This window comes from Pholcus phalangioides, unplaced genomic scaffold (assembly GCF_987345545.1).
Source record: "Pholcus phalangioides strain wild (caught in Gottingen) unplaced genomic scaffold, Ppha-v1.0 ptg000015l_1, whole genome shotgun sequence".
In the NCBI taxonomy this organism is placed as follows: domain Eukaryota; kingdom Metazoa; phylum Arthropoda; class Arachnida; order Araneae; family Pholcidae; genus Pholcus; species Pholcus phalangioides.
The window spans coordinates 82,226,876-82,238,531 of NW_028301608.1; the positions used below are offsets into that span (position 1 = coordinate 82,226,876).

The 11,656-nt window shown below is 33.8% G+C and overlaps 1 protein-coding gene across 1 annotated transcript; it reads right to left on the minus strand.

Moving 5' to 3' along the window:
- Positions 1-1,008: 1,008 nt before the first annotated feature.
- LOC149076824 (vacuolar protein sorting-associated protein 37B-like) lies at positions 1,009-11,626 on the minus strand. Its single transcript, XM_089244523.1, has 5 exons — positions 11,287-11,626; positions 8,341-8,479; positions 4,657-4,828; positions 2,019-2,101; positions 1,009-1,769 (listed from the first exon to the last, which is right to left on the minus strand). Exons 2-5 carry the CDS (start codon positions 8,476-8,478, stop codon positions 1,497-1,499), a joined length of 666 nt encoding a protein of 221 aa, XP_089100649.1. The 5' UTR covers position 8,479; positions 11,287-11,626; the 3' UTR covers positions 1,009-1,496.
- Positions 11,627-11,656: the final 30 nt, after the last annotated feature.

Here is an 11,656-nt window from a genome sequence, read left to right on the forward strand (position 1 = left end):
TTGGTGAGCCGCTGCAAATCATATAGACTATACAATATGAACACGTACCGTACGCATTTAAAATAAACAAAACATTAACATAAATTGCAAGTTTAGTTCTTACAAAAATTATTTAAACCTATTTCCCTCTTCATCAATAAATGATAATGCAAATGAGTCAAAATTTGCAGTTTTTGGTTTTCAAAGGTTCTTGATGTAGATGACTGAGGGTTTCTTCCCTTTTAGCCCTTTTCTGTGATGCACTTGCGATCTAACCCGCACAAAAAAACCAGTTTGGCTAGCACAGCACGGGTGATTTTAATGGTCAATTTTACATAGTCCACACCCTAAAGCCAGTTTTTGTGCAGCTCTAAATCACAGAGAATTATTATGTATTAAAATTTTTATCTAGGGCTGGTTAGTCTACTGTATTTTCCCAAACTTGAACTGGCAAAAAACGTTTCCCTTTTTCTTATCATAAACTAAGCAATTTTATAAAAGATGCAGATATAAAGTAGTAACGAATAAGCCGAGCATTTAGATACTGTATTAATCTTGTTTTCAAGCCTGTAGTTACAGAATAAGAAAGACAAATGGTACTTACGTATTATCTGGAACCTACTTAACAGATTATTATTATATGACAGTATTAACAGATGCCAGTTTGTTATGTATTGGCACCGCAGTGGTAATTCTTGCATATAATTGCCAAAAATGGTATCTTTGGTGTTTCACGTTTTGTATTCTTAGTTTTTTAAGTTTGAAATTTTGACTCCCTTTCGTTACAATAAAAATGTTATTTTAATATCTTCTAAAATATTCTATCTACGCCATAATTCTGGTGGTCATTAGGGTTGCCACACATATTCATGTTCAGAGATCCTGTCTGGTTACCGCCATATCACTAACATGGAGATCACAAGGTTAATGGAATGACAAAAAAAAAATCTCGTTGTTTAGCCCAGGTTCAGGATAATACGTAAGTACCAAACAAACAAATCACTAACAAAGAAAGACATATTCATGGAGTTATTGAACACAATGTTTTTACATTACCGTTATTTTGATTACACTAATTGTATTTGAACAAGTTTTCTTACTTTTCCAATTCAAGTAGTACATGATGCTATTGACAGGTTCCGTTAAAATATCAATGGTTAATGAACTAAAACATTTTCACACCGCTACTTATTCACTGAAATATTTGCCACTTTTTTTCATCGATAAACACCAGTAAACATTTGGCAAATTTAAAATAGGTATAAATATTGCCAATTGCTTTGAGCAATCTAAAATAAAAGCTGGTTTAGCACCAAGAAATATATACATATAATGTGTATGGATGCACAATTTATGTATTTACATACACTTCATAGAACCAGAGGATCGGATAGCATAATTCAGAAGAAATCACAATGCACACAATAAGGTTCGTAGGTGAATACGTTAGCTTTATAATACAGTATAAAGAAGTTGGGGAGGGTTAGAATGTCAGATAATAGACTAGATTGCACGTGCTAACTAAAAAATGGCATCGGCATTGCTGATGGAACATTCATTGGATATGGAGCAGCATAAGATGGAGGGTAATTCACATAATTGCTATGTTGTGAAGATGCAGAACTGCTTGCACTTTGCGTCACTTGCATGTATGATTGAGGTCGATTTAGCAGCTCGACCATTTTCTCTGCTTTGAGCCTCCGTAAATGAGCCAATTTCCGTTTCTTCAAATACTGTTCCAAAAAAGAATCGACTGGAATCTCAGCTGCTAGGAACGATTCTGAAACAGCCTGGAAAAGTAAATCATGATAAAATAAGAACTTGTTCATGGAAATTGATATCTGTGTAAAAAAAGATCCCATTTAATAGAAGGTCTATAAAGAAATAAATAACACACAGTAATAATCGATGACAGACACAAAATAGATTTGTATTTAGATGTAGAGGTATATTTAAATCGGCATGAATAAGTTAAATTGGTTGCTTCCACTTTGTCATCATCATGCAAAAGAACAAAAAAGAAGAAAAAAATAGCTAACCTCACTGTCTTCCTCAGATTCAGCAGCTGCAGTTTGTAGAAGGGCAAGTGTAGTGTCCAATGACATTTGCCTTTTGATATCATCTGAAAGAACATCACAAAAAAAACAAGGTTCAAGGTTCGAAAAATGACTCATGATAACATATTATTGTTCGTTTAAAAAAACACATGCACTGATGAGGTTGGATTATGATTTATTTCATGTATTTCAACAACTTACTTGACAACTGTAAGTCTGTGTAACAACTAACTTTGACAAATAAAAATTTCACCCAAAAAGAAAATTTAACAACTAACATTGAAAGTTTTTATAGCACGCAAACTGATTATTACTATCAATGTTGGATTTTATGAAACTCACACATTTTTAAAAATGAGCCCTCTGGTACAAAACAATACACCATTTCTTGACCAGTCTTTCCCATTTACAAACTAAGGTCCTCTTTCAAATGAGCGGATGGTACCCGGTCCCAAGTGAATGGGTGTGTCCATCCATTTCCACCGATCCTTTCACACATAGCAGGTAGAAGTTGATCGAAACAACCCCATCAGCAAATTTTCCAAAACAATGCTAGCTAATGCTATCAATTTGGATCGCCATTGCATTCGCGTAATCTATTTCATGCTCCATAACAATGTCTAGTTCTAATAATTACAATTAATTAGCAATATAAAACTACTAATTATTGATTGATCACTGATTTTCCTAATATATCTTTTAATTGGTGAATGCATTGAACAATTTTTGCACACCATATGTGAATTACCAATATCTTTGAGTTAAAATTTTTTATTTTAAAAAAATTGGGCATTTTTTGATGGCTTTTACATATTTATAATGAATTTATTTTTATTAATGAAAAATAAGAAAAAAACATGTTACTTCTGTAATTTCTCAAACTTATTATTGAAGGAATCAGTGATTAATGAGTAAAATCAATTAATTTATACTACTGCTCACTAAAATATTTCATGAAGCCATAATTTGACTTACTGCGGTGCCCTTGTGACATAATATACTCTCTTCTTCATTGTTCTGCCACTTATTTTCGCAGGTCTGCAAGAATTGCCATGTCAGGTACAGGGGGACGCTAATTTTTGCAATGAATTTGAATTGTTGAGAGCCATCTAGTGACTAGAAGCGAAAATTAAGAAATTTCTCTACTGGCCAGTGGCAACTAGACTTTCTAAATCCTGTGGCCACTCATGGATTTGAGCAAAAAAAACATAGGAAGAAACCAATTTTAAGGAAACTACAATTGCAACAACAAAAGAAAATTGATATGGCAACAAGCAAAAAAATTCAGTCTCCACTCTTAAACGTTTGGTCGTCAATTGGGCATTGATGTGGCGAGTGGTGACTGCTAATTTTCACCTTTAAGTGACTAGTAATGTTATGAAAATTTTGTCAAAAAAAATTAAACTGTTATGAAAAATATAAGTCAAAAATAGTCAAAATATAACAAAGTCAGTCAAAAATATATTAATTATAACCAAAATAAATAAAAAATCCCAAAATTAATTGATAGGGTGTCCACAAGACTAGAAACAACAAACAACAGCGGGTGAAAGTTGAATCAGCCAACCTTTTCAATACAAAATTTAATTGGTTCAAGATCTACAAAACCCAGCTGCCTGTGGTTTTCAAGCATCACGAATGGGGGGAAAAAGCTGGGAAAATTTTCATTCGGCGGTAAACTGGTGGTTCTGAATCTTTTGTTACACGCAGCTCCTTGCTCAATGCATGGCTGATCTGCGGCTCACCAGTTATACTTTATATAGTAGACATTTTCACTTATAAAAGAACCACTTCAAAGTATAAATAGGCTTACAAATCAATATTTCTATCTCGCCGCGATTCCTCTGACAAAGGTTGGTGACGCCCCTAGGAGCCACGAAGCACATTGAGAAACACTGCTATAAACTATTGATAAAAAATATTTTAAATTATAGAAAAGATGAAATATGAAAATATAGTGGTCCTTTTATATATTTTTATTTTAAGCAAGAAAGAATAAACATTGAAAAATTTGAAAAATGGGTCAGGGAAAGGCCATTTCCTTAATAAATGAAAATTTATTCAAGCAAATTCTAAATGGAATTTGGCCGGAATATAAATGGAAAGTAACAAAAAAAAGTTATATACCAAATATATTTAACACTATAATACTAACTCTAGTGTCAGAAGCATAGACATATAGGTAGTCCTGGCCCATCAAGCGGGATGGAGTGGGGGGGTGCTCTGCACCAAATTCCCCCATCTTCGGCTCTCTTCAAGCCCCGCCCACGAGAGTGGCCTTCGGTGTCCTCTCTTGAAGGCACCCCAAGACCCCTCTTGGTTTCTCGTCGAGCCCAGACATGCAGTGTTATCAGTTTTTATTTTAGTTAGTATTCTAGGGGTTAATGTAAATTGCCAGGGTCGCAATTCAGGCAAATTTCATGAGAACGCCCATATAGTAAATAGAAGCCCTGACCTAAAACCTAGTTTTGAAAATATAAATTAAAATCATGAAAGTTTCAGCAAATCGCGCATGAAGCTAGAATTTTTTAATCAATCGCTTTTGTTCAAATTGAAAGTTATTAATTTGATAGCCCTTTAAATTTTGAAATAAAAATATATTAATACAATTGATCTCCACCTAGTTTTTGTTTTTTCTTCTCAACATTTTCTTTCAATTTCATCAGTTCATTGTGACTTTCAATAAGCTTTGCACGCAAACTGTTGATGACAGGTTCTTGAGAGAGATTAGATTCGGCCGAAGTCTTATTACTTTCAAGCAACATCTCCCTCTCTGTTTCATTTCTTTTCACCTTCAAAAGCAAATTAAAACAAACATTAATTGAAAAAAAATCCCATGTAAATTGACAAATCAGAGCAATATCAGTCACCTTTAATGCAATGTCATAGTGCGGGAAAGAGAGTTCTTTTCTGGTAATTGCATCAAAAAAGGAAAACTTCCTTTTACCTATAACTCTACGTCATCACCAAGAAGCTGTTACAAAAAATTTTTTCTTGAAAAGTTAAACTTTTTATGTGGTCCCTAACCTCTTCACACCCGAGTCAAAATTTGACTATTAAAAAAAAATTTTTTTTCCATCATTGTATATCAAAATTGCCTTTAAAAATAAATTTTTTTAAATCAATTAATTTGCTAGATATCTTTACTAGGACCATTTGAGTTGCTATATATATATATGTGTGCTTTAGGTATTAATTTGAAAAAAAAAACAACAACAAAAAAAACAATCAGTAAAACCGTTAAAAATAAGATACATATGAGTACCTCTGGAGTGGGAAGAAGATAAGCTGGCAGTCAACAACCTATCAATCTATACCATTATTTCAATCGACCATATAAAACCATTTTTCTTCTAAAATCCTCACATCACAATAAAAACACAAATTTTTTAGATATGAGCAGTTATACATACTTCAAAGACTTGCTTTACTTTCATAAAAAGAGAAAATATTAAGTACTTTGAATAGAAGAATTTTGGAAAACAGACTAGCAGGAGCTTTCGTCATACATCAGAGCCAATCTTTGATAACCAAAAGAGGCATCAAGTAACTCTACAATTAAATTTTCTCATCTATAATAAGTTATACAGTAAAACCTCACTATAATGGACAGCTAAAAAATTTTTAAAATTCATATCTGACAAATTTAAAACTTGTTTTAAGTATCAATTCATTTATAAAGTATTATCACGCAAGCGATTAAACATCAATCATTGTTTTGTTTTGCGTAAATATGAATATGATGCATGACTCTTACCGCTTGCCAGCTAGGAAAAATTAAGATTAATACAGTGTATACATACACATCTTTCTCAGTTCAATCTATGTTGAAAACTGTTTTATTTGGTATATAATACACTTTTATATACAGCTAACTAATGTACTTTCACTGATGTAGCCTACACCCTGTAGCATTACACCCCTATAAGTTGTTATGAAGAGATAGGACAAATATTCGGCTGCTATTCCATATTCGGTCCTTTTGTTGAATATCTGTGCAAATGTAAGCATGAGAACTATTCGGAATTTTTTGCATAAATTAAAAATTTACTGAAGGTTATGCCCCGGTGAACTTCTTAGAATAAGTAAAACATGAAACTGAAAATAGAATCCTACTGTAATAAGGTGGAATTGAGCATGAATTACATAAGTTCACTTAACTGAAGAATGTACCTAGACAAGAAACAAATTAAGCTACTAAAAGAGATAAAAAGGAGCAAAGAACATCTAGAGAGGAAAAATAAGAAAATAAGTCGTAATTTTTATGATACATTATTAGTTGAGAGTAAATGGTTGACATTTTTTTAATTAGATTTAATTGGTAACAAGTATTCAGAAAATTGATTCCATAAGTAATATTAAAATACAATACAGTGGAACTTTGGTTAACGAGCAAAAATTTTACACTTTGTTCATTTAGTTTCACTTTATCACAACAACAACAACCTAGCAGATAGTTTTTTGCTTTCTTCCATACACGTACTCTGGAAGTGTGTGTAATATACAAATATAAATACAAAGGCCACAATAGGCAAATTGTCCAAGGGGGTGGCTGAAATATCCTCCCCTTCAGTCCTGAATTTCCGATTGGCAATTACTAATGTATAATTTCCAACATCTAAAAGGTTATAACTAAAGAACTATTTCAGCGATACTTCGAGATGATTGAGGGAAAAAATCTTACCCTCGAGATTTGTAAAAACATTTAAACACTGTGCACTGCATCAAGATCATCAATATAGCCTGGGATGAAATCACCAAGAGAACCCTTAACTCTGCTTGAAAAAAATTGTGGGCGATTGCATTATTGAATGTAACTTTGAGGGGTTAACTCACAAACATTAGGGTGTCGAAGAGGTTGTGTTCTTGGGAAAGACCATGTGACCAGAGGTGAATGAGGACGACATTCAAGAACTAGTGGAAGAACATAGTCAGGAGTTGACACCGACAAACTGATGGATCTCCATCGCGTGCAAGAGTTTATGTACAGGTTCTTGTCTGAAGAAAAGAGAAATAAGGAGGAATCCCTCACTTTGAATGAGATTAGAAAGATGAGGAAAACCGAGTAAAATTTTGTAGAAAATAACCACCAAAGTAATGCTGTAGCAATGTACGAGCAATAAAATTTGTCTAATGACAATGTAATTTCTCATTTCTGCGAAATCCTCAAAAGGAGTCAAAAGCAAGAGTTACTCCATTGGTTCCTTTCCAAATTCACACAAAGAGAAAACGATTGGTGAGCCAGCAGATTACAATAAGACCTAAAAAATAGTCCTCCTATTGCTGGTCACTGCAGAATTATTGCGTTGTATGTTTACTTATGGTGCATTGCATTATTAAACAAATTATTAGTGTATTATATTATTGATGAAGTGTTTTTATTAGTCATTTTTATGTGAATGAATAATAGTGGAACAAATTATCAGAGTTTACATTATTTCCTATGGGGAAGTTTGATTCATTATGCGAGTGATTCAGATAATGAGCACGTTCACAGAACGAATTAAGTTCATTAACCAAAGTTCCACTGTATATCATTGTTAAATTTAATAGTAAGTATCATGGCAATAAAAAAATCTTTCATTTAACAGTTTTTTAATATTTAAATAAATTGCACAATTAAAGTTCAATAGCAATCATTTGATATTACCAATAATTTAAATTGAAACACCAATTTTATTTATAATTGTGACGAATTTAAAAAAAATTCATAATCGGTCAAATCATTACTCGTCCCATCCCTATTATAAACCAGACTTTCATCATGACAGACAACTTCCGGCCCCTGTTATTCCATTATAACGAGGTTCTACTGTATGTAACAAAACAAAGTACACTATGAAAAACATTTTATGCACTAACATGTGAAAATTCACACTTTTTTTTGTAAGAAATGGATGACATGCACAAAATTCACTCAGAGACAAACATTTTCGACTAGTTTAATTTAGCCTATTCATTAGGGAGTACTCTAACAATTCTTAATTTCATGGCACTGAATGAAATCTCAATTATGAATGTTGAATTCAATATAAATTTTTATGCAGTTCCTCGAAGTTTGGCTGCAAGTGACAAATCCTGGATTATAGCACGAAATACATACTTAAAAATCATAAAAATTCACTGTTTCTTAACTATGCCATTTTCGATCTTAAAAGAATTTATTTGCTTTGCATGTTAACACATATTTTTTTACTAGATTGTATTTTCAGGACCCAAGAACGATATAAAATTTAAATTTTGTAGCTTTTCATAAATAATGTTTTCAACTTCAATGTATATTTTATATAACATCACACAGTACCTGCTCTAAATCTTTGATCATAGCTTCAATTCTGTCATCATCATTAAGCACTTGTTTCAATTCATCTGTAGTCATGTGCTGAATCATACCAACAGCTGGATTATAGTCCGCACTCAATTCATGCATATAATAGGGCATCCTGTGAAATATAAATTGAATTTATATAAAATATTTGTCATCAAATATTTTCTACCGTTTTAAATACACCCGATTCCATAAGGAATTTGGTGTTTACAAAGGATGTGTTTCATCTGCTTCTAAAAAAGAATTGAAGCTAGTTATAAAAAATAAAAGGAACAGCTTCGGTATAAGGGACACACCAAGTTGGTGACGTTTTTTTCATTGCTCACTACTTCTACGAAGCACTTTCTTCTTTTGCAAGATTTAATTAAAAAGGTATATTTTTACAGCTATTGCGAATTTAAAAAGAGATTTCTGGACCAAAGAGGATCAATGACACACAAGTTCTTTTTCTTCTTAATGTTTCCCCAACACTGGTGGTTAAAAAAACACATTAGCATACGGTTATTGGTCATACTGATTATTGGTCAGTCAGCTGTAGAGAAGCCTTGGATACGCAACTATAAACAAATGTTCAAATTCAGTATCCTCCAACACAAGTGAAGACCCATTTAAATGCTTTGAAGGCCTGTTTACACATGTTAAGTGATTAAGCAGTTAATTAAATTTTTAGTTGTCAAGTACGTTAAAATGTATACAGATGATAAGGACAGTTTACACAGATTTATTAATTTAGTTGGTAAATAATTGAGTAAACTATTTAATTTTTTGGACAACTACTGTGGAACCACATTTTAAGTTGTCTTAAAATGTAGTTACTACTAAAACTACTTACTCAGTACTCATACATTCTAGAGTTGTATTTAGAATGTATACAGAAGTTAAGAGTAATTTTTACACAAATTTATTTGGCAAGTGATTGAGTCGTTAAAAAAGCAGATTAGGATCAGGTCAATTTTTTAAATCAAGAAGGCACCATGCATATGTGCCAGCAGGGACAATTTTTTGACAGTTTTTTCGTTGGGACAGTTGTTTGAGTCTTTGACGACTAAAAAGTTATCAAACTACTTAATCACTTAACTCATGTAAACAGGCTTTTAAGCCCAGTTTTCCTAGAAGAAGGTTTTTTGTTAGGTTTTCTGTGTGATGTAAATTGCCCAGCATGGCATCCATTCATCAATAGGAAAAGTGGTACGACTGTTTTCCTAGAGTGCAACATGGCAGCACTTTATGTTGGGCATGATTGGCAGACTGCTTCTGGAGGAGTCAAATGTGCTGTGTGCTGCATATTTTTCCGAACTTTTCTTCACTTTTGTAGTGTTTTCTTTCCCTTCCTTTCCTTTATTGTACAAAATGGCAAAAATACGTGTCCAGACAGAACAGCTGTTGCGCCATGCTAGGAAAACACAAAGCCATAGCATGATGGATTTACACGTTTCTGCCAATGCAAAAAAAGGACCTATTCGATTCACACAAAAACCTGTTACTAGGAAAGCCTGGCTTAAGACACCTGCTGCTGATGATATCAACCAGTAGTGTTAGGAAAACTTGAAAATGAACATATAATGATGAGCTTTCTTTGCTCCAAAGAACCTGGGTCCTTAACACAAGTTGAAGGAAACAGGAATTCGTTTTTATGCGTCCTTTTCCAAAATTTCAGGTATTTACACAAAAATAATTAGTGCAGGTCTTGAGCATGAGAGATTTAACCAATCTCTATGAATTGAGAAGTCCTATAAAGGTACATATTGAAATCATTATTTCCTAATCCCCCCCCCCCTTCCCAGGACAGAGGGAACACCTATAGTACTGTATAATCCTCTTTTTCTTTTGGTGACAGGCAGTTTTATCCTTTTTTTCCCCAGACAGAACAATGCACTGGATCCATCTAAAAGTCTGTCATCCCCCCCCCAAGGTGAGGCTGGGCTCCAGTCGGGATAATTCTTAACATTTTTTTGTTCTATACACTAAAATTCCCTACAAGGAAAAATTCAGTGGCAAATCCAATTAGGAATCCCACCAACGATCCTAGCCTGAGGGGGTGGGGGGGTCATAATTATTTAAATTTCTGTGCAAAGTCAGAGGCTTCAAAAGTAATGAGAACAGGCTTGGCTTAAGAGCATCATTGCCCCCCCCCCCCCCACGGCAATTCATTTTTCTGAAAAATGAATTTAATCTCAAAGTTTAATCTCAAAAATCTCAACCACATCTCATTGCCCTGAGCGCCCCTCTGCACTAGAGACCCGCATAACCCCATGCGTTAAGACGATACTAAGAAGCCCCTAAGTAAGCTCTACACCTAAGTAACTGTGTAATAACTATCAACAGGATAAAAAGACTTACCATTTCCTGCAAGGGCTCCGGGCTGATAAAAATTCTATCCCCTTATGGGCGGTATTCACCGACATGGTTTAAACCATAGTTTCCCAACCTTTTCGTTCCCATCGTCCCCTTCTTCAGAAATTTTTTTCTTCCATCGTCCCCAAAGCAATCTAACCCATAGGATCCTATGTTATACCCGTAGTTTCTACCACCCCCCTGGAACTTTCCTTCGCCCTCAAGGGGACATTAAAGCCCACGTTGGGAATCATTGGTTTAAACTATAGTCACAATTTTTTGATAAGAGATCGACACGGATATTGGTTAAATTCAGGTTTTTAATAAATCTATGTTGATCTCTAATCCAAAAATTGTGACTACAGTTTAAACCATGTCGGTGAATACGTCCCTAAGTCAATCTTTTTGCCTGCAAGTAGCTTACTGGGAGGCCCCCAAAGATCGGTTAGACCCACGTAGTTACGGCTCTGATCGAAAATCCACGATATTTCCATCGTTTCAGACAACGCAATGACGAAAAAAAACCTCCAAACAAAACCATTCATTGCAAACAAAACGTTTTTTTGAATGATAAACTAAATTGTTTACCTGAATCAGATAACGTCGGAATATTCGAATTAATCGATCTCCGATCAGATCACCCAGCGTCTCATCAGACAGTTTCCATCGCAGGAAGAGTTAACAGACGGCTTTGACCCCGTTACCTTATGGAAATGATGATGAACCTCTCTCCACTAACCAAAACAAAACAAAAGAAAAACCCCACGAACATTGACTTTAATTGATTAAAAATATAAACTTACATTCCTTTGTCTTTAATTAACTCTAAATATTGATTAGAAAATATTTTAAACGTAAAAATATTCTATAAAATTTAATTATTTCCATCATATCATGTGACTGGTCACAGGAAAAAAAAAGCCACAACAACTATGATAACAATAACAACACAGTCACT